Below are 23,321 nucleotides of genomic sequence, written 5' to 3'. Positions count from 1 at the left end.
TTAGATCTCTTCTCTGTCTCAGTGAAAAAAGTCCCAATTTTTCAAGCTTGCCTTTGTAACTATAATCACACTCCTGATATAATTTGAGTGAATCCATGCTGTCATCTTCCAACAGCTCTTTTATCCTTCCTTCATTACACTACGCTTGTCTTTAATGCTTCTTCCTTTGCCTGGACAGCAGGACGGTCTAGCTTGAGGTCTTTGCCACATCTTCTGTCAATGCCATGATCATCTGGTAGAAGAAGGGACAATCGGAGCACGTGGCACACCAGCCTGGTCTCCATATTACAAAAAGGACATCAAGGCACCGGAGAAGGTGCAAAAAAGATTTACAAAGATGATAGAGACCTGAGAGGTTATAATTATCAAGAAAGAATGAACGGGATGGGGCTCTTTTCTCTAGAAAAGATAAGACCTAACAGAGGTCGTTAAAATTATGAAAGGTGGATGTGGAGAAGATGTTTCCACTTGTGGGCGAGACTAAAACTAGGGGTCATAAATATAAGATAGTCACTAATAAATCCAATAGGGAGTTCACGAGAAACTTCTTTACCCAGAGAGTGGTGAGAATGTGGAACTCGCTACCACAGGAGTAGTTGAGGTGAATAGTGTAGATGCATTTATGTGAAGCTAGATAAACACATGAGGGAGAAATGAACAGAAGGTTCTTCTGATGGGGTGAGATGAAGTAGGGTACAAAGAGGCTTGTGTGGAGCATAGACCAGTTGGGCCGAATGGCCTGTTTCTGTCCTTGGAATGAATGGCTGGTACAAGGAGCCTGAATAATCCTTGAACTTGAGGGTACTGCAGCCACTAGGTCTTCCTCACCAAGCTACTTGCCCCTATGTCCAACTAGGAGATAACACTCGTGACAGACAACCCATGAAAAATTCCCGTTTCTGTGGTTTATCAGAATGTTGCTAGGCTCTGACGTGCCTCTTTATCTCTAATTGACGCTCAGTACAACTTGTTTGAGGACGTTTTTCTTGTTGCCCACAGCTGTCGAAGGAGAGCGAGCGTCTTCAGGCCATGATGGCTCACCTGCACATGAGGCCATCAGACCCAAAGCCTTTTGCCCAGCCTGTAAGTATCTCAGCCAATGTTCCAACCTGAACCACATCAAACTAACTTTCACAACCTCAGGACATTCCAAAGCGCTTTACAGCCAATGAAGTATTTTGAAATGTAGTCACTGTTGTAATGTAGGAAATGTGCAGCCAATTTGCGCACAGCAAGATCCCACAAACAGCAATAAGATAAATGACCAGATAATCTGTTTTAGTGATATTAGCTGAGGGACAAATATTGGCCAGGACACCAGGTCCTCTGCTCTTCTTCGAAATAGTGCTATGGGATCTTTTCCATCCACCTGAGAGGGGCAGATGGAGCCTTGGTTTAACATCTCATCCAAAAGATGACAACAGTGCAGCACTCCCTCAGTGTATACTGGAGTGTCAGCCTGGATTTTGTGCTCAAGTTTCCAGAGTGAGATTTGAACCCATGACTTTTTGACTTAGAGGTAAGAGTGCAACCCACTGAGCTACAACAGAAACCTCTGCCTTTGAAGGGCTTTGGATAATGTGATGCACAACAGATCTCTGGGACTGTTTTTTTTCTTACTCATTGTTCCATCAGGTTATGTCTGTCTCACTAATATGTTGTGTACAAGTCACTGAACACAAATCCAGCAATAACAGAATAACAACATAAAGTGAATCAATAAAGGTTTATTTGTAACCCTCATCCATCCTTAGTGTAAAATAAATTGCCCACCAATATATTAAATACTAATTCAAGCTCAGTTATACCCCAAGGAGTAGTCTGATGCTCCATGTGGGAATTGACCATTTTGGGTACAATTAGGTTGTGTTAAAGTAAATAAATCTCATCCGTCAGCTTTGAAAAAAGAAACCAAGGATGAGACAAAATGGTTTTCATTATCAGATCAGTGAATGAGTGATGCAGTGCCGAGCTCTTTCTGTCAGGTGTGAGGTGTACTGTTCCATTAAAATCAGTGCCTTGTGTAATGTTATTGTTTGTGCAGTCTAATCAGTGTTTGTTTGGTCTTCCTTTTGGCCCTGTTTCTTCTATTTAAAAGTGTATAACACTAATCTGTCTTCAACCATTCCACTTATAAATCTAAACCATTTCAATTTCTCTCTCTCTTTCCTCTCATTCTCTCTCTCTTTTCCTCTCCTGCTATCACTCCCTTCCCTTCTCTTCCTGTCCCTTCTTCCCTCCCTCTTCACTTGACATCACGCCTTTGTTCCTATTTCTTCCTCTCATTCTGTTTCTTTCTCACTCTCTCCTTCCTTCCTTCCTGTATCTCTCCTTCTTCCATTCTCTTTCTCTCCCCCCTCCTCTCTTCCATTCCCCTCTCTCACGCTCTATCTTTATCTCCTCCTTTCCAAACAGTCCAACAACTCACCCAGCATCTTGGGAAATATATACAAAGAAGACGCCCACAGATTTGATGAATTTCTACGAGCAGAAGGTGGATTTGGGGGCACTCGGTCAGAGGGTGGATTTGGGGGCACTCGGTCAGAGGGTGGATTTGGGGGCACTCGGTCAGAAGGTGGATTTGGGGGCACTCGGTCAGAGGGTGGATTTGGGGGCACTCGGTCAGAGGGTGGATTTGGGGGCACTCGGTCAGAAGGTGGATTTGGGGGCACTCGGTCAGAAGGCGGATTTGGGGGCACTCGGTCAGAGGGTGGATTTGGGGGCACTCGGTCAGAGGGTGGATTTGGGGGCACTCGGTCAGAAGGCGGATTTGGGGGCACTCGGTCAGAGGGTGGATTTAGGGGCACTCGGTCAGAGGGTGGATTTGGGGGCACTCGGTCAGAGGGTGGATTTGGGGGCACTCGGTCAGAGGGTGGATTTGGGGGCACTCGGTCAGAGGGTGGATTTTGGGGCACTCGGTCAGAAGGTGGATTTGGGGGCACTCGGTCAGAAGGTGGATTTAGGGGCACTCGGTCAGAAGGTGGATTTGGGGGCACTCGGTCAGAGGGTGGATTTAGGGGCACTCGGTCAGAGGGTGGATTTGGGGGCACTCGGTCAGAGGGTGGATTTGGGGGCACTCGGTCAGAGGGTGGATTTGGGGGCACTCGGTCAGAGGGTGGATTTAGGGGCACTCGGTCAGAGGGTGGATTTGGGGGCACTCGGTCAGAGGGTGGATTTGGGGGCACTCGGTCAGAGGGTGGATTTAGGGGCACTCGGTCAGAGGGTGGATTTGGGGGCACTCGGTCAGAGGGTGGATTTGGGGGCACTCGGTCAGAGGGTGGATTTGGGGGCACTCGGTCAGAGGGTGGATTTAGGGGCACTCGGTCAGAGGGTGGATTTGGGGGCACTCGGTCAGAGGGTGGATTTGGGGGCACTCGGTCAGAGGGTGGATTTGGGGGCACTCGGTCAGAGGGTGGATTTAGGGGCACTCGGTCAGAAGGTGGATTTAGGGGCACTCGGTCAGAGGGTGGATTTGGGGGCACTCGGTCAGAGGGTGGATTTGGGGGCACTCGGTCAGAGGGTGGATTTGGGGGCACTCGGTCAGAAGGCAGATTTGGGGGCACTCGGTCAGAAGGCGGATTTGGGGGCACTCGGTCAGAGGGTGGATTTGGGGGCATTCGGTCAGAGGGTGGATTTGGGGGCACTCGGTCAGAAGGCAGATTTGGGGGCACTCGGTCAGAAGGCGGATTTGGGGGCACTCGGTCAGAGGGTGGATTTGGGGGCATTCGGTCAGAGGGTGGATTTGGGGGCACTCGGTCAGAGGGTGGATTTGGGGGCACTCGGTCAGAGGGTGGATTTGGGGGCACTCGGTCAGAGGGTGGATTTGGGGGCACTCGGTCAGATCACACACTTTGTAGAAAACTAGAACTTTCACACCACATGCCCCAGCAGCCCAAGCTGGGCCAATGAACAATTCCAACACTGTGTATTGGCACTCCACTCATACCCTGCCCACCTGTGTACTACCCCTAAAGTTAGAGAATAGATAGAAAGAGCTTACATTTATATAGCACCTTTCACCACCTCAGATCATCCCAAGGTGTTACTTTTGAAGTGTAGTCACTGCTGTAATGTAGGAAACGCAGCAGCCAATTTGCTCACAGCAAGGTCCCACAAACAGCAATGAGATAATGACCAGATAATCTGTTTTAGTGATGTTGGTTGAGGGATAAATATTGGCCCCAGGACACCAGGGAGAACTCCCCTCCTCTTCAAATAGTGCCATGGGATCTTTTATATCCACTCTCTCAGTATCGCACTGGAGTGGGCAGATGAGCACTCCCTCAGTATCGCACTGGAGTGGGTAGATGAGCACTCCCTCAGTATCGCACTGGAGTGGGTAGATGAGCACTCCCTCAGTATCGCACTGGAGTGGGTAGATGAGCACTCACTCAGTATCACACTGGAGTGGGCGGATGAGCACTCCCTCAGTATCGCACTGGAGTGGGCGGATGAGCACTCCCTCAGTATCGCACTGGAGTGGGCAGATGAGCACTCCCTCAGTATCGCACTGGAGTGGGCAGATGAGCACTCCCTCGGTATCGCACTGGAGTGGGCAGATGAGCACTCCCTCAGTATCGCACTGGAGTGGGCAGATGAGCACTCCCTCGGTATCGCACTGGAGTGGGCAGATGAGCACTCCCTCAGTATCGCACTGGAGTGGGCAGATGAGCACTCCCTCGGTATCGCACTGGAGTGGGCAGATGAGCACTCCCTCAGTATCGCACTGGAGTGGGCAGATGAGCACTCCCTCGGTATCGCACTGGAGTGGGCAGATGAGCACTCCCTCAGTATCGCACTGGAGTGGGTAGATGAGCACTCCCTCAGTATCGCACTGGAGTGGGCAGATGAGCACTCCCTCAGTATCGCACTGGAGTGGGTAGATGAGCACTCCCTCAGTATCGCACTGGAGTGGGCAGATGAGCACTCCCTCAGTATCGCACTGGAGTGGGTAGATGAGCACTCCCTCAGTATCGCACTGGAGTGGGTAGATGAGCACTCCCTCAGTATCACACTGGAGTGGGTAGATGAGCACTCCCTCAGTATCGCACTGGAGTGGGTAGATGAGCACTCCCTCGGTATCACACTGGAGTGGGTAGATGAGCACTCCCTCGGTATCGCACTGGAGTGGGCAGATGAGCACTCCCTCAGTATCACACTGGAGTGGGCAGATGAGCACTCCCTCGGTATCGCACTGGAGTGGGTGGATGAGCACTCCCTCAGTATCACACTGGAGTGGGCAGATGAGCACTCCCTCAGTATCGCACTGGAGTGGGTAGATGAGCACTCCCTCAGTATCGCACTGGAGTGGGTAGATGAGCACTCCCTCAGTATCACACTGGAGTGGGTAGATGAGCACTCCCTCAGTATCGCACTGGAGTGGGTAGATGAGCACTCCCTCGGTATCGCACTGGAGTGGGCAGATGAGCACTCCCTCAGTATCGCACTGGAGTGGGCAGATGAGCACTCCCTCGGTATCGCACTGGAGTGGGCAGATGAGCACTCCCTCAGTATCGCACTGGAGTGGGTAGATGAGCACTCCCTCAGTATCGCACTGGAGTGGGCAGATGAGCACTCCCTCAGTATCGCACTGGAGTGGGTAGATGAGCACTCCCTCAGTATCGCACTGGAGTGGGCAGATGAGCACTCCCTCAGTATCGCACTGGAGTGGGTAGATGAGCACTCCCTCAGTATCGCACTGGAGTGGGTAGATGAGCACTCCCTCAGTATCACACTGGAGTGGGTAGATGAGCACTCCCTCAGTATTGCACTGGAGTGGGTAGATGAGCACTCCCTCGGTATCACACTGGAGTGGGTAGATGAGCACTCCCTCGGTATCGCACTGGAGTGGGCAGATGAGCACTCCCTCAGTATCACACTGGAGTGGGCAGATGAGCACTCCCTCGGTATCGCACTGGAGTGGGTGGATGAGCACTCCCTCAGTATCACACTGGAGTGGGCAGATGAGCACTCCCTCAGTATCGCACTGGAGTGGGTAGATGAGCACTCCCTCAGTATCGCACTGGAGTGGGTAGATGAGCACTCCCTCAGTATCACACTGGAGTGGGTAGATGAGCACTCCCTCAGTATCGCACTGGAGTGGGTAGATGAGCACTCCCTCGGTATCGCACTGGAGTGGGTAGATGAGCACTCCCTCGGTATCGCACTGGAGTGGGCAGATGAGCACTCCCTCGGTATCACACTGGAGTGGGTAGATGAGCACTCCCTCGGTATCGCACTGGAGTGGGCAGATGAGCACTCCCTCAGTATCGCACTGGAGTGGGTAGATGAGCACTCCCTCGGTATCGCACTGGAGTGGGCAGATGAGCACTCCCTCGGTATCACACTGGAGTGGGTAGATGAGCACTCCCTCGGTATCGCACTGGAGTGTTAGCCTGGATTATGCATTCAAGCCTTAGAATAGAACTTGAACCCACGGCCTGTCTGATTCGTAGGCGAGATTGCTACACACTGAGCCAAGGCTGACACCTGAAAAACAAAGAGCATTAAAAGTCAGGATACATGGACAATCTTGACGAGCACTTGGGTTAAATAGAGCCTAATGTTGTACCCCTGATCTGTATTAATTGCGCCCAATCCACAGTGTTGTTATGAGTATCCTTTGCTTGCCCAGATTCTCAGGTTGTTGACCCACCCTCTGACACTCACCTACTCCTTTCTCCACCAATTCCCAGTCGAAGGTTTTTTTGAGCTTCTCAGTAAAGATGATTCCATTCACTGCCACAAACATTGATTCACGTTCTGGGCAACTTCCCTCTTGGGCAATGTGGAATTAGAATAATGAGGAATCAAGTCTCTTTTAAACAAAAAAAAACATTTTGGAGGAAGTTTTATGCTCAGCAAGATGAGAGATGTTTGAAAAAACCTAGGTCCCAGGGTGAAAGCCCACAGAACCTCTGCTCTTGATAAACATCGATAGTTTGTTCACAAACCAGCTCCTCGGCTCAGTGTGAACCACTTGCTGTGATGGGATGGAACTTGTTACTTTACCCCCTCACATTTAACAATCATAAACCCAGCAACCTCTCATAGGAACATAGGAATCGATGTACGAGAAAGGACCGAGGTCCATCGAGTTCGTCTTCTGCCATCCTGGTAGTCGCTGATATAACGACAATGGAGTTGTTGACTATTCAGGACAATCAATCTCTATCAATGAGTCTCCAACAGACCCAGACATGAGGCGAGGAAAACCCCCAGTGGTGGAGATTCACACCTCTAATAGTGGATAGGAAAGTGGGTTAATGGGTTAATGCACCACCCAGGGGTTGTGTTTTAAGCAACACAGAGCAGGAGAGTCACACACTGAGCTGAATTGACCAACATCATCAGGGACAGTGGTGGGATTCCTATGATTGTTCACAATGGCTCTCGCCGAGGAGAGGAAAATTCAGCCAGAGTGCCCACCCCTGATTGGTTATTCAGTGACCCCTGCTGGGGAGTGCACTGGTGTGGACATCAGGGTCAGGCTTGCTTGTGATGGCTTCCATAGCTGAACAGCTTGCTGACAGTCACTGTCAAGGCTCACAAGTGGAGAATGAGTATTTGGCTGAGGTCCTGGAGGGTAGCAGGTCTCTCTGGAGGCGCCCCCCAGTTTGAATGGCTGGCCGTCATCGTGCAGTGCCGTGATTCTGCCCCTAGATGTCTCCAGCGTCTGGCGCTGCTACTCGCTGCTGTTTCCTGAAGTCTTGGTGACATCTAGTGGCAGAATATTGGTACTGCACCAAACTGCCTTTTTTTCCAGTTCTTTTTCATATTAATTCTTGGGATGTGGGCAAGGCCGGCATTTATTGCCCATCCCTAGTCGCCCCTCGAGAAGGTGGTGGTGAGCCGCCTTCTTGAACCGCTGCAGTCCGTGTAGTGAAGGTTCTCCCACAGTGCTGTTAGGTTGGGAGTTCCAGATTCTGACCCAGCGACAATGAAGGAACGGCCGATATATTTCCAAGTCAGGACGGTGTGTGTGACTTGGAGAGGAACTTGGAGATGACGGTGTTCCCACGCACCTGCTGCCCTTGTCCTTTTAAGTGGCGGAGGTCGCTGGTTTAGGAGGTGCTGCGATGAAGCCTTGACGAGTTTCTGTCACAAGGATCTCCACTTTGGGGCCCTGAATCCTTTACTAACAATGCTCTGTTTCAATCCCCGCTGTCCACTGGATGTGTGGCTGGATTGAGCACTGCTAACAAAAAGGGCACCATTACTTCTCTATCCTGCTGTGACAACAAAGCTGCCCTGTGCACCTCTAAACTCACATATTTGCATCCTTAAAGGTGCATGGTCACCAGTGATTCCTGCTTCTCAACGTGAGGTCAGTTTGATGGTTTCCATCAGCAATATAGTCACCAGAAAGAGTTCACATTAACAGCCTTCATACAGCGTCATGAGCGTGATTGTACAGGCAGCGTGGGAGGAAGGAGAAGAAGGGTTTACCACTGTCCAACCATAAAATCCCTCACGTTAGCACATCTTTAACAGGAGCGCTCTGGTGGATTCCCATTTGTCCGGCCATCACTTTGTATTGTCAACTTCACACATTTTACAATGAAATTCTGCTCTGAATCAACTTCAAATGAGATATTATGGTGTTGGAGAAGATTCAGTGGAGGGTGTTAAGATCAGGAGACTCTTTACCTGCGACTTTTTTCTCATGAGAAGAGAAAACCAAAGGGAGACTTGATGTGAGTTTTTACTATTTTAATAAGTTAGAAACAGAAGTGTTTCAGCAGCCCAGAACCAGGGGTAAGGGTTCGAGATCAGCATCACTGGAGTAAGGTGGCCAGTCACAGAGCATGATTTCAGCCATCAGATGAGCAACATATGGAACAAACTGACAGTGCTGGTGGGAAACAGGAAACTGTGACCAAAGGAACAGCCCCTGCATCTGAAAGGATTCCTGATTATTAAATATTATAAATGTCATAGAGATACAGGAAAGAAAGGAGATAATTGAACAGGCAGCAAAATGAGCTGGTGATTTTCTCCTGACCGAATTCTATGAGGCCGTTACTGTCAGTCTGTACCGCTTTCCCTTCTGGGATATTTTATTTTGAAGGAAGCTTCCTCTTCTCCCTCTTCCTCATCATCTTCACCTTCCTCTTCATCTCCTGCCTCCTCCGTCACTTCCTTCTCTTCCTCCTCTGCTTCCTCTTATCCAATTCTTCTGCTTCCTCTGCCTCATTATTCTCTTCCCCTTTCTTCTTTTCTTGAATCTTCATCAAGATAATATGCAAAGTTCTAACAATGCAGTAATTTTTATTGTATACGACAGTCGTAGCCAGAGAATCACCTGCAATGGCTTCTCTTCCTGCTCCTGTGGAGGCAGCTCCTGCACCGTTACCTCTGGAGTCCCCCAAGAATGTATCCTTGCCCCCAGCCCCCCCATTTTTCATCTACATGCTGCCCCTCGACGACATCATCCGAAAACACAACATCAGGTTCCACATGTATGTTGACGCCACCCAGCTCTACCTCACCACCACCTCCCTCGACCCCTCCACTGTCTCTCGTTTGTCACACTGCTTGTCCGACATCCAGTACTGGGTGAGCAAAAATTTCCTCCAACTAACTATTGGGAAGACCGAAACCATTGTCTTCAGTCTCCGCCACAAACTCCATTTCCTAACCACCGACTCCATCCCTCTCCCGGGCCACTGTCTGAGGCTGAACCAAACCGTTCACAACCTTGGCGTCCTATTTGACCCTGAGCTGAGCTTCCGACCACATATCCGCTCCATCACCAAGACCGCCTACTTTCACCTCCGTAACATCGCCCGTCTCCGCCCCTGCCTCAGCTCATCTGCTGCTGAAACTCTCATCAATGCCTTTGTTACCTCTAGACTCGACTATTCCAATGTTCTCCTGGCCAGCCTCTTACCTTCCACCCTCCATAAACTTGAGCTCATCCAAAACTCTGCAGCCCGTATCCTAACTCGCTCCATGTCCGGTTCATCCATCACCCCCTGTGCTCGCTGACCTAGATTGGCTCCTGGTCCAGGAACGCCTCGATTTCAAAATTCTCATCCTTGTTTTCAAATCCCTCCATGGCCTCGCCCCTCCCTATCTCTGCAACCTCCTCCAGCTCCACCACCCTCCGAGATTTCTGCGCTCCTCCAATTCTGGCCTCTTGTGCATCCCTCGATTTCCATCGCCCCACCATTGGCGGCCGTGCCTTCAGCTGCATTGGCCCCAAGCTCTGGAATTCTCTCCCTAAACCTCTCCGCCTCTCTACCTCTCTCTCCTCCTTTAAGACGCTCCTTTAAACTTACCTCTTTGGCCAAGCTATTGGCCACCTGTCCTAATATCTCCTTATGTGGCTCGGAGTCAAATTTTGTTTGATAATCACTCCTGTGAAGCGCCTTGGGACTTTTTACTGCGTTAAAGGCACAAAATAAGTTTCTTTTTGTTGTTGACTCTTTTCTTTGACTGTGTCTTCAATCTTCATCTTCCCCTCCTCCCATGTTCTCCTCCTTTCCACGTCTGAGAGATTGCTCTTACACGAGGAGCACTATGCAAGGTGTAAGTTGGTGTATCATGTTTACACTGCATTGCTGCAGCAACCCTGATGCTCACTGGCAAATGCACCATCTGGTCTGGCACTGAGTTAAATAGGGCAGGAAGCTCCTGTGTTCCATTGAGGCTTACGCTGTATTAAATAATCTCAGCAGGGCACCAGTTGGCTCTAATTGGCCTTAGTGCCGCTGGACTAGAGAGGGAAAAAAAATAAATCAGTCAGTGTTCCTGTTGCTGATTCTGATCTCTGCTGGAAAGTGCACATGGGGTGGATGTCAGCCGGGCACAGGATCGGGTTCAACTGTGATCCCCCCCCCACCCCCCATGGTGGAATAGCTTGACGGCATTTACTGTCTAGGTTCATTCATGAACATTGGTCCCTTGGGTGAGATATTAGTGTTATAACCAACGTGGAATAGCGCCCAGCAAGAGTCACACCTTCAGGACAGGAGGAGACAACAGGGGCACCATTTAAAAAGTGATGACTGTTCTTCAGTTGCTGCAAATGTCAGATGTGGTTGGATTCTGTTGTAACTGCCTCTGGGTAGTCAGTGTAAGGTACTGTGCTTTTAATGGTGGTCTTTGGTCCCCCTCCTCTGGGACCTAAGTACGATGTTCTCAAGTGACACATCTGTTAATTGGAACTTCAAGAGAACAATTCTTTGCACCAATTAGTGGAGATAGCTTGTTCAGGCTACTCCTGAACTGGAGGATACAAGCTATCTCCACTCAAAGGGTGAAACTCCAGATCATTTGTCAAAGACACTTATTCTTTCTGTTTTCTGTCCTCTCTCCCTCTCTCTCTCTCTCTCTCCGTGTAATGCTCATGCGGGACCTCCGCTCGTCATTAGCTGAACTTGGTGTCGAATGTCACGCTTTCCAAGAGTTCTTCAGACATGTTCCCGGAAAGTTTACCTCCCACTCCAACCTCAGCCACCACGCCAATCACCCCCATGAGACAAGGACCCTCCGTCATCAGCTCAGCCAGTTTACACAATATGGGAGCCATTCGGAGGAGGCATTCTGATAAGTATTGCATGCCGATATCTTCAGGTAAGAAGCTTTTAACCTTCAGTGTATCATTAGTGAGTTTAAAATTATAGAATCTTACAGCACAGAAGGAGGCCATTCGGCCCATCATGCCTGTGCCGACTCTTTGAAAGAGCTATCCAATTAGTTCCACTCCCCTGCTCTTTCCCCATAGTCCAGCAAATTTATCTCCTCTCAGATATCAACTGCACTGTTAGGCGTGCGACTGAACTTTAGAGGGAGGTCCCAGATTTAACTTCTGGTCTATGCTGAGTTGGCAGTTGGGACACAAGAATTGGGTGCAGTACCCACGGATTAGAGGAAACAATGAGCAGCCAGTATCCCCATCCTGATCACTCCTTTCCCACTAAGGATGGAGCCTGCTGCTTTTTCCTCATGGTTGGTGCCCTGCTGCCTTTTAAGGCTGGTGCCTACTCCATTCTATCGAAGCTTCTGGCACCTCCCAAGGCTCCTCCTCCATAGTCAAATATCCAGTCAGTGCTCTGTGCCTGGGTTCACACATGGTGATAGCCACTTGTGTGAGTCGGTTGGAAGCAGCCAGAATCCATTACAGAAACCCAGCATGAGGCAGGAAAGAGAGGGAGAACTTCCAAACAAAAAGTAAAGACTGCAACATGAGGTTTCATTTTAAAAGGAAAAGCCAACTGCAATAAACCCTGAGCACTGAGCAAGGATTAATATAGAATATTCATCATTAACACTTCTGTTTGATTTTTGTTCTCTTCCAGAACTTGCTCAGAATCATGAATTTTACAAGAATGCAGATGTCAGACCTCCCTTTACATACGCATCCCTCATCAGACAAGTGAGTGCACGCATCCTTTTCTTAATTTGAGAGATGGCTTGAACTCCCGTTTATGAAGGCGTACCTTGCTGGAGTCTCACACGGTGCCATCTCCCAGGTGATAGCCATTATTTGTAGCAATAATGAATGAATAAAAGATTCTTAAAGTTGTATTGTCATCGAGTTAAATTTTCTCAGGTGTTTTTAAATAGGCACATGTACAATATCAAATAAAAAGAAGGTTTGTTGCTGAATAACGGTATTGGTCAGATCCCATCTGCATCATTGGGGGGGAAGAGAGTCTGATCACGGGGGGAACGAGCCCCGCCCTAGAGAGAGGTCAGGGGGCAATAGGACGGTCCCAGGTATCAGGAGTTTCTGAGAAAAGGTTCGGGAAGTTGGGATTGTTTCTTTGGCATTTTTAAGGTGAAGTAATTGGAGCTTTCAAGATTATGAAGGAAGTTGATCCAAGCAAATTGTCCACTCTGGTGAAGGGTTTAAATCCCAGGGAAAAAGTTAGGAGTGAGAAGACAAATCGGGAGAACCTTTCACCCAAATATTATGAAGTTCGTGCCTGTAACCGTCCACAAATAGAATCAGAAGAGATTGGATAAATATTCGGGAAAAAAGGACTTAAAAGGATACAGGGAAATGGAATTGGGGTAGACAGCACGAGTTGAAGAACCAGCACTGGCATAGGTCCGATGGGCCGAATAGCCTGCTTGCTTGCTATAATTTGTGCTATTCCATGATAGATTCCAACCTTACCTATTGCCCCCTTGTCACCATATCCCCCGATCCCTTCTCTCTCTCCATAGACACTGTGAGTTGTCTCTTGAACCCACTGTCTACTTCAATCACACTAAGTTTGGAATCCTGTCGCCCTTTACAAGTGTTTCTGTGCGTGATCCTTCCTGATCCTGTCACATCCTGTCCTGGTCTGTCCTGTTCTGTCCTGGTCCTGTCCCATCCCGTCCCGTCCTGTCCTAGTCCTGTCCTGGTTCTGTCCTGTCCTGGTCCTGTCCCGTCCCGTCCTGTCCTAGTCCTAGTCCTGTCCTGGTCCTGTCTTGGTCCTGTCCTGGTCCTGTCCCATCCATTCCCGTCCCGTCCTGTCCTAGACCTGTCCTGGTTCTGTCCTGTCCTGTTCCTATCCTGTTCTGTCCCGGTCCTGTCCTGGTCCTGTCCTGTCCTGTCCTATCCTGTCCTGCCCTGGTCCTGTCCTGCCCTGGTCCATATCCTGTCCTGTCCTGTCCTGGTCCTGTCCTGGTCCTGTCCTGTCCTGTCCTGTCCTATCCTGTCCTGCCCTGGTCCTGTCCTGCCCTGGTCCATATCCTGTCCTGTCCTGTCCTGGTCCTGTCCTGGTCCTGTCCTGTCCTGTCCTGGTCCTGCCCTGGTCCTGTCCTGGTCCTGCCCTGGTCCTGTCCTGTCCTGTCCTGGTCCTGCCCTGGTCCTGTCCTGTCCTGGTCCTGCCCTGGTCCTGTCCTGTCCTGCCCTGGTCCTGTCCTGTCCTGTCCTGGTCCTGCCCTGGTCCTGTCCTGTCCTGGTCCATATCCTGTCCTGCCCTGGTCCTGCCCTGGTCCTGTCCTGCCCTGGTCCATATCCTGTCCTGTCCTGTCCTGCTGCTCTAATCCGCTGTGTCACATCAGCCTTTTCTTTTTCCACAGGCAATCTTGGAAGCGCCCGACAGGCAGTTAACACTCAATGAAATTTATAACTGGTTTACAAGAATGTTTGCGTACTTCCGGAGAAACACGGCCACATGGAAGGTGAGCGTTAAAAAAAAAACAATTCCTTATGTAAATGGTTTAAAATAAAGTATGGACTTCGTCATATAAGAAATAACAGACAGCTAGCAGTTAATGATGTTAACAGCCAATGAAGTATTTTGAAGTGTAGTCAATGTTGTAATGTCGGAAACGCTGCAGCCCATTTGTGCACAGCAAGATCCAACAAACAACAATGAGGTAATGACCAGATAATCTGTTTTAGCGATGTTCATTGAGAGATAAATATTGGCCAGGACACCGGGGAGAATTCAGGAGAAACTTCTTCACCCAGAGAGTGGTGAGAATGTGGAACTCGCTCCCACAAGGAGTAGTTGAGGTGAATAGTGTAGATGGATTTAAGGGGAAGCTGGATAAACACATGAGGGAGAAAGGAATAGAAGGATATGCTGATAGGGTGAGATGAAGTAGGGAGGGAGGAGGCTCGTGTGGAGCATAAACACCGGCATAGACCAGTCGGGCCGAATGGCCTGTTTCTGTGCTGTAAACTCTTTGTAATTCTATGTATATGGCGAGTGCTTATATTCGAGGGTTGATGATTGCGCATTGGACCCTGACAGATAAGACACAGGCATTATCTTATCGCAGACTCTTGCTGTCAAAGAAAACAAATGACTGATTAGCTCATCATTTCTATCGGAGGACACTGGCTGCTTCTCCTGACTGAGTGACTGAGCAATCCTAGAACCGGGAACTTCGCTGAGAGATCCTGGGGATACTGACTGGTGCTGCAAACCCCTTCGCCCAGATGGAAGGAGTGTTTCTTTTCCGTAAAAGAGAGAAATCCATTCTTGGGCATCGTGATATTGGAGGTTAATCCCCGCACAGAAAAGCAGCTCTCTTTACACTTCTGATCAGTGTCACTCACTAACTCACTGTCGAAACCAATGACTTCAAAGCCCATTCTCAGGAACGCTGCACCGAGGGATGGAGGGATGGAGGGATGGTGGGATGGAGGGATGGTGGGATGGTGGGATGGAGGGATGGTGGGAAGGAGGGATGGTGGGATGGAGGGATGGAGGGATGGTGGGATGGTGGGATGGAGGGATGGAGGGATGGTGGGATGGAGGGATGGAGGGATGGTGGGATGGAGGGATGGTGGGATGGAGGGATGGAGGGATGGTGGGATGGTGGGATGGAGGGATGGAGGGATGGTGGGATGGTGGGATGGAGGGATGGAGGGATGGAGGGATGGTGGGATGGAGGGATGGAGGGATGGAGGGATGGAGGGTCTGGGCCGGCGATTCCCCACCAGTGAGTTTCCGATTTCAGTCGTGCCGCTGTGCAAGGCAGACACCGTCCCACGGGGAAAGAAAGAAGCCAACAGGACACTAATTCTACTTTACTGAGACCCTTAAACCTGCTTTATGGGAGATGGGATAACCCGGGCTCCTATTAACAATCTGGGGTGGGGATAGAGGGTAGTGGGTGGTCAAGCGAGAGAGTGGGGGGGGGTGGGGAGAGAGGGTGGAGGGGTGCAGAGAGAGGGTGGGGATCGGGAGAGAGGGTGTGGGGGTACAAAGAGAGGGTGGGGATGGGGAGAGAAGGTGGGGGTTGGAGGGTGGGGTGTGGAGAGAGGATGTAGGGGCATGGGGGTGTGGGTTGGGGACAGAGGGTGTGGGGTGATAGGGAAGGGGTGGGGCGAGAGGGTGAGGCGGGTGGTGATGGGGGTGAGGGGAGAGGTGGGAGGTTGGGGAGTAGTGGGGGGGTTTGGGTCGGGGTGGGTGGGTGGGAGGTAATCTTACCTTTGGTGATGGTGTGAAACAGGCAATTAACTTCCCCCGGCCCGATTTTCCTGGAAATTACACCCCTGGTGGAATTATTTTTGTATCCTTTTACTCTCCGAGCAGTTTGTTGCCACCAAGAAATAATTTTTCACTATTGTTTTATAGGAACATAGGAACAGGAGTAGGCCATTCAGCCCCTCGTGCCTGCTCCGCCATTTGATAAGATCATGGCTGATCTGTGATCTAACTCCATATACCTGCCTTTGGCCCATATCCCTTAATACCTTTGGTTGCCAAAAAGCTATCTATCTCACATTTAAATTTAGCAATTGAGCGAGTATCAATTGCCGTTTGCGGAAGAGAGTTCCAAACTTCTACCACCCTTTGTGTGTAGAAATGTTTTCTAATCTTATTCCTGAAAGGTCTGGCTCTAATTTTTTGGACTGTGCCCCCTACTCCTAGAATCCCTAATTGTGACAGTAAATCTAATGGTGAGTTTATTTTTGATTTGTGTGCACTTTCCCCTTCATTTCACTATTTTACTTCCCCAAATTAGTTTTCACTTCCCTTCCACACTTTCTCTGGAAGCTGGATGGAAGTGCTCAGTCTGCCCACCCATCACCCACAGTTTCCCTCAACACCCCAATCCAGGAGGTGAACCGGAAATGATGCAAATTACTTTTAGCCAAGGCTCAAGGGTCATAGTGCAGGACAGCGCCCAGACTGGACCCCATAGCGGAGCAGATGAGGTGAATCACGAGTTGACGCCGAGATTACATTTTATAAGCGTACAGATCGAAAGAGGAAGGACGGACACGATGGGCCGAATGGCCTCCTTCTGTGCCGTAACTTTCTATGATTCTGATTCTAACCAGGTCTGGACAATAAATTCCAGCATTTCCAGCGACACCCATATCCCGAGAATGAATTAAAATAAAAGATCATTTACTAGCGGCCTAGAAATCTGGGCTTTGCAAAGTAAGTTTTCTTGTCTGTGGCGGTGAAAGGGTTGTTTATAAAGGTCTCATGAAGAGTTTTTTTTTAGTTCAGGTTTTCTTTTCATTTTTGGATAATTTCACTCCAGCCTTCCGTACAATTTGAAGCAGGAGGCGAGGAGTTCCACAGTTTTGAAATCCTGGGAAAAAATAAGTTGGAGGAGGAGTCAAGAGAGAGTCTTGATTTCAACAGAGTGAAGATACGAGGAGGATGGAAGAGGGTGGAGGGCGGAGGAGTGTGGAGGAGGAGGAGGAGGGTGGAGGAGGAGGAGGAGGAGTGTGGAGGAGGAGGAGGAGGAGGAGGAGTGTGGAGGAGGAGGAGGACGGTGGAGGAGGAGGAGGGTGAAGGAGAAGGAGGGTGGAGGAGGAGGAGGAGTGTGGAGGAGGAGGAGGAGTGTGGAGGAGGAGGAGGAGGACGGTGGAGGAGGAGGAGTGTGGAGGAGGAGGAGTGTGGAGGAGGAGGAGGACGGTGGAGGAGGTGTGTGAAGGAGGAGGAGGGTGGAGGAGGGGGAGTGTGGAGGAGGAGGAGTGTGGAGGAGGAGGAGGAGGGTGGAGGAGGTGTGTGAAGGAGGAGGAGGGTGGAGGAGGAGGAGTGTGGAGGAGGAGGAGGGTGGAGGAGGAGGAGGGTGGAGGAGGAGGAGGACGGTGGAGGAGGTGTGTGAAGGAGGAGGAGGGTGGAGGAGGAGGAGTGTGGAGGAGGAGGAGGACGGTGGAGGAGGAGGAGGACGGTGGAGGAGGTGTGTGAAGGAGGAGGAGGGTGGAGGAGGAGGAGTGTGGAGGAGGAGGAGGAGTGTGGAGGAGGAGGAGGACGGTGGAGGAGGTGTGTGAAGGAGGAGGAGGGTGGAGGAGGTGTGTGAAGGAGGAGGAGGGTGGAGGGCGGAGGAGTGTGGAGGAGGAGGAGGAGTGTGGAGGAGGAGGAGGGTGGAGGAGGTGTGTGAAGGAGGAGGAGGGTGGAGGGCGGAGGAGTGTGGAGGAGGAGGAGGAGTGTGGAGGAGGAGGAGGGTGGAGGGCGGAGGAGTGTGGAGGAGGAGGAGGAGTGTGGAGGAGGAGGAGGGTGGAGGGCGGAGGAGTGTGGAGGAGGAGGAGGAGTGTGGAGGAGGAGGAGGACGGTGGAGGAGGTGTGTGAAGGAGGAGGAGGGTGGAGGAGGAGGAGGAGGAGTGTGGAGGAGGAGGAGTGTGGAGGAGGAGGAGTGTGGAGGAGGAGGAGTGTGGAGTGTGGAGGAGGAGGAGGAGGGTGGAGGAGGTGGGTGCAGGATGGAAGGAACAAGAGAGGAAAGTTCAAAGGAACAATGACTATTGTATCATCATAATAGAAAGGGAGAAGGAAGAAACAGAGAGACTGGAGCCAAGGTGAGAGAATGATTAGCAATTAGACAACAGGGATTTTAGCTTCTAATCTACCCATTTAAATATAAATATGTTGGTGAGTAAGTGCCACTTGATAACATTGTCGACGACACCTTCCATCACTTTGCTGATGATTGAGGGTGGACTGGATTTGGCCAGATTGGATTTGTCCTGCTTTTTGTGGACAGGACATACCTGGGCAATTTTCCACATTGTCGGGTGGATGCTAGTGTTGTAGCTGTGCTGGAACAGCTTGGCTAGAGGCGCAGCTAGTTCTGGAGCACAAGTCTTCAGCACTACAGCCGGGATGTTGTTGGGGCCCATAGCCTTTGCTGTATCCAGTACACTCAGCCGTTTCTTGATATCACGCGGAGTGAATCGAATTGGCCGAAGACTGGCTTCCGTGATGGTGGGGATATCGGGAGGAGGCTGAGATGGATTATCCACTCGGCACTTCTGGCTGAAGATCGTTGCAAACGCTTCAGCCTTGTGTTTTGCACTCAAGTGCTGGACTCCGCCATCATGGATGGGGATGTTTACAGAGCCCCCTCCTCCCGTTAGTTGTTTAATTGTCCACCACCATTCACGACTGGATGTGGCAGGACTGCAGAGCTTTGATCTGATCCGTTGGTTGTGGAATCGCTTAGCTCTGTCTGTAGCATGTTGCTTCCGCTGTTTAGCATGCATGTAGTCCTGAGTTGTAGCTTCACCAGGTTGGCATCTCATTTTTAGGTATGCCTGGTGCTGCTCCTGGCATGCTCTTCTACACTCCTCATTGAACCAGGGTTGATCCCCTGGCTTGTTGGTAATGGTAGAGTGAGGAATATGCCGGGCCATGAGGTTACAGATTGTGCTGGAATACATTTCTGCTGCTGCTAATGGCCCACAGCGCCTCATGGATGCCCAGTTTTGAGTTGCTAGATCTGTTCTGAATCTATCCCATTTAGCACGGTGGTAGTGCCACACAACACGTTGGATGGTGTCCTCAGTGCAAAGACGGGACTTCGTCTCCACGAGGACTGTGTGGTGGTCACTCCTACCAATACTGTCATGGACAGATGCATCTGCGACAGGTAGATTGGTGAGGACGAGGTCAAGTAGGTTTTTCCCTCGTGTTAGTTCGCTCACCACCTGCCGCAGGCCCAGTCTGGCAGCTATGTCCTTCAGGACTCAGCCAGCTCGGTCAGTAGTGGTGCTACCGAGCCACTCTTGGTGATAGACATTGAAGTCCCCCACCCAGAGTACATTCTGTGCCCTTGCTACCCCCAGTGCTTCCTCCAAGTGGTGTTCAACATGGAGGAGGACTGATTCATCAGCTGAGGGAGGACGGTAGGTGGTAATCAGCAGGAAGTTTCCTTGCCCATGTTTGACCTGATGCCATGAGATTTCATGTGTGTATGTGTGTGTGTGTGCACTTGTGTGCTTGTGTCTATGTGTGTACATGTGTGCATTTGCCTGTGTGTGTGTATATGTGTATGTGTGCGTGTAGGTGGGCGAATGTATGTATGTGCATGTATGTATATGTGTGTATGTGTGCATGTGTGTACATGTATGTATGTGTAGGTATGTGCATGTACATGTGTCTCTGTGTATGTGTGTGTACGTGTTTGAATGTGTGGTTATGTATGTATGTCTGTGTCTGTGTGTGTATGTGTGTGCCTGTTTGTGTGTGCTTGTGTATGTATGTGTGTGTATGTGCCTGTGTGTACATGTATGTATGTGTGTGTCCACATGTGTGTTTATGTGTGCATGTGCGTGTATGTACGTGTGTGTGTGTGTGTTTGTGTGTGAATCCTGGGTGAGGACAAGATCGGGCTCAATTGTAATTCTCTGATCCCGCACCCCCTGCCAGCCCCCACCCACCCTCGATCTCTGGACACCGCCCCTGGTGTCTGTGTAACGTTCCCCAGACAGAGGCTGAGACTTAAGGAGTGAAGTAAATTGGGGGAAAAAATTTTTTAAACTGTATTTGTTCTTTAATTTAAAAAGGGAGAGAAAGAATAAAATGTATAATCTGTAAATTCAGTCATTAAACCAAACAAGGGAGAAAATAAAGAAATATTTCGAACCCTGCATGGGTTGAACAATTGCGGTATAATTTGGTGATATGACTATCAGGAGCAAGTTAATTTAAACTCATCCCTGTGTGATTAAACGTCCTCGGGTGATTTGGTGTGACTGTTTGAATCAGAGGTAGGTGTGTGTTAGAGTCAGTAACACTGGCACATAAACAAGTGTTTTAATGTGATTATTAGCAAGTCATTGAGAGGCCTATTTATCTCGCTTTTGCACTGGGATTTTTTTGTCCATCCTTAACATGGGAGGCTGTGACATTTGAAACAGGCCGAGCAGTCTCAGAGACAGGGAGCGAGGGCTTTATCTTTGAAATAGCTAAATAGATTGTCACTGGAACTTCATTAAAAATTCACACTTACAACGCGGAGCGACAATCAGACTCATCGAGTCCCATTGAAATCTCACTCGTTTGTGGAGAGGAAACTTGCCTTAGAGAAGGGACTGGTGGGGTGAGGGGAGGGTGAGATGGGGGATCTGAAACCAGGCAGAATCTAAGACAAACACCAAACCCTACCCAAATTTGTCACTCTCCAAACTTTTAAATCAGTGGCTATATTTGGCTACTGGATTGATGTTCATGTCAGCTGGAGTACAGAAAGCTTACAGCCTGGCCCAGTGGCTGGAGTATAGAAAGATTACAGGGGTACAGTCCCCCTGAGCTTACAGCCCTGCCTGGATCAGCACTCCTGTGCATTGGAGCCCGACTCTAGGGGCGGGCTCTCCCTGGAGCTGTCCACGACCGAGTGTCGCCGACTGGCACAATCCAAGGTCCAGGAGTACGTGCTGCGGGACGCACTGAGTCGAGGTGCGACCTACGCAAAGGCTCCATGGGGAAAGGCCACCGTGTAAAGTCACCCCACTCTGTATTGTACAGGATGCGTTAGAAAATATGTACTGTGTTTTAAAATTGTAACAGTGAGATCAGAGTGTGTACGATCTGTACTGTGTCGCTGTGAATTCTGGGCTCCATTTTGTGCCCATTATTTGGACTGTGTGTAAACCATTTGTATCTTTAAAATTTATGGCATAAAGAATATTTTGAAATATAAAAAAAAGCTGACTCTCCCTGGGGTACAGTTCCCCTGAAGGTGCTGACTCTCCCTGGGGTACAGTTCCTGAAGGTGCTGACTCTCCCTGGGGTACAGTTCCTGAAGGTGCTGACTCTCCCTGGGGTACAGTTCCTGAAGGTGCTGACTCTCCCTGGGGTACAGTTCCTGAGGGTGCCGACTCTCACTGTGTTTCCATGGGCAATAATCAACCTCGACTACATCACCCATTCATTGGGTGTGACAGTTGACAGTGAGTGTCCGCAGGCTGTTTGAATTGGGAGATATCACATCTGAACCTTGACCTGTCGCATCTCAGTGAGAGGAAGTGGACAGGGATCGGGAATGGAGGCTGGTTGATTTCTCTCCTCCCTAGGCCAGGAATATTGAGGTCAAAATATTGTGCCTATTGCACCATTCCCTCAGCACAGACCGCGGAGCGCAGGCTTGGAGCATCTGGTTGGTGTATTTATCAGCTAAACCTTTAGGCAGTCAGACCGATTTTTTTGTTGTTAATTTAGTGAACGTCTCCTTACAATGTTCCAATCCTCCTTAGAAATGGGGACAGTGCCAGAGGACTGGAGGATTGCAAATGTTACACCCCTGTTCAAGAAGGGGGAGAGGGATAAACCCGACAGTTACAGGCCGGTCAGCCTAATGTCGGTGGTGGGGAAACTTTTAGAGACAATAATCAGGGACAAAATAAATTGGCACTTGGAAAAGTCTGGGCTAGTAAATGAAAGTCAGCACGGATTTATTAAAGGAAAATCATGTTTGACTAACTTGATTGAGTTCTTTGATGAAGTAACGGAGAGGGTTGATGAGGGTAGTGTGGTTGATGTTGTGAATATGGACTTTCAAAAGGCATTTGATAAAGTACCACATAACAGACTTGTTAGCAAAATTAAAGCCACTGGGATTAAAGGGTCAGTGGCAGCGTGGATACAAAATTAGCTAAAGGACAGAAAGCAGAGAGTAGTGGTGAACGGTTGTTTTTCAGACTGGAGGGAAGTTTACAGTGGTGTTCCCCAGGGGTCAGTATTAGGACCACTGCTCTTTTTGATATATATTAATCACCTGGACTAGGGTTTAGAGGGTATAATTTCAAAGTTTGCAGATGACACGAAACTCAGGAATGTAGTAAACAATGTGGAGGATAGTAACAGACTTCAGGAGGACAGAGACAGACTGGTGAAATGAGCAGACACATAGCAGATGAAATTTAAAGCAGGGAAGTGTGGAGTGATACATTTTGGTAGGAAGAGTAAGGAGAGGCAAAATAAACTAAATGGTACAATTTTAAAGGGGGTGCAGGAACAGAGAGACCTGGGGGTGTATGTACACAAATCTTTGAAGGCAGCAGGACAAGTTGAGAAGACTTAAAAAAGCATCTGGGACCCTGGGCTTTATTAATAGAGGCATAGAGTACAAAAGCAAGGGAGTTATGCTAAACCTTTATAAAACACTGGTTAGGCCTCAGCTGGAGGATTGTGTTCAATTCTGAGCATCACACTTTAGGAAGGATGTCAAGGCCTTAGAGAGGGTGCAGAGGAGATTTACTAGAATGTTACCAGGGATGAGGGACTTCAGTTATGTGGAGAGACTGGAGAAGCTGGGATTGTTCTCCTTAGAACAGAGAAGGTTAAGGGGAGATTTGATAGAGGTGTTCAAAATCATAATTGTAAACAATTTTACAACACCAAGTTATAGTCCAGCAATTTTATTTTAAATTCACAAGCTTTCGGAGGCTACCTCCTTCCTCAGGTGAACGATTTTTCCACATCGTTCACCTGAGGAAGGAGGTAGCCTCCGAAAGCTTGTGAATTTAAAATAAAATTGCTGGACTATAACTTGGTGTTGTAAAATTGTTTACAATTGTCAACCCCAGTCCATCACCGGCATCTCCACTTCAAAATCATAAACAGTTTTGACAGAGTAAATAAGGAGAAACTGTTTCCAGTGGCAGGAGGGTCGGTAACCAGGGG

The 23,321-nt window shown here is 49.5% G+C and overlaps 1 protein-coding gene across 2 annotated transcripts in view; it reads left to right on the top strand.

Annotated features, from left to right (window-relative positions):
* The window catches only part of foxp4 (forkhead box P4), a 370,715-nt gene that overhangs the window by 309,521 nt on the left and 37,873 nt on the right, over positions 1-23,321 (top strand). For both annotated transcript variants that reach the window (XM_068007751.1, XM_068007750.1), the window contains exons 10-13: positions 1,000-1,083; positions 11,379-11,580; positions 12,306-12,382; positions 14,026-14,127. In XM_068007751.1, the coding sequence (XP_067863852.1) occupies positions 1,000-1,083; positions 11,379-11,580; positions 12,306-12,382; positions 14,026-14,127 (465 nt within the window). The remainder of the gene's footprint in view (positions 1-999; positions 1,084-11,378; positions 11,581-12,305; positions 12,383-14,025; positions 14,128-23,321) is intronic.

Source organism: Heptranchias perlo, chromosome 27 (genome assembly GCF_035084215.1).
Source record: "Heptranchias perlo isolate sHepPer1 chromosome 27, sHepPer1.hap1, whole genome shotgun sequence".
Taxonomy (NCBI): Eukaryota; Metazoa; Chordata; class Chondrichthyes; order Hexanchiformes; family Hexanchidae; genus Heptranchias; species Heptranchias perlo.
The sequence above is the reverse complement of the archived record's forward strand: the minus strand, read 5'-3'. Positions and strand labels throughout refer to the sequence as shown.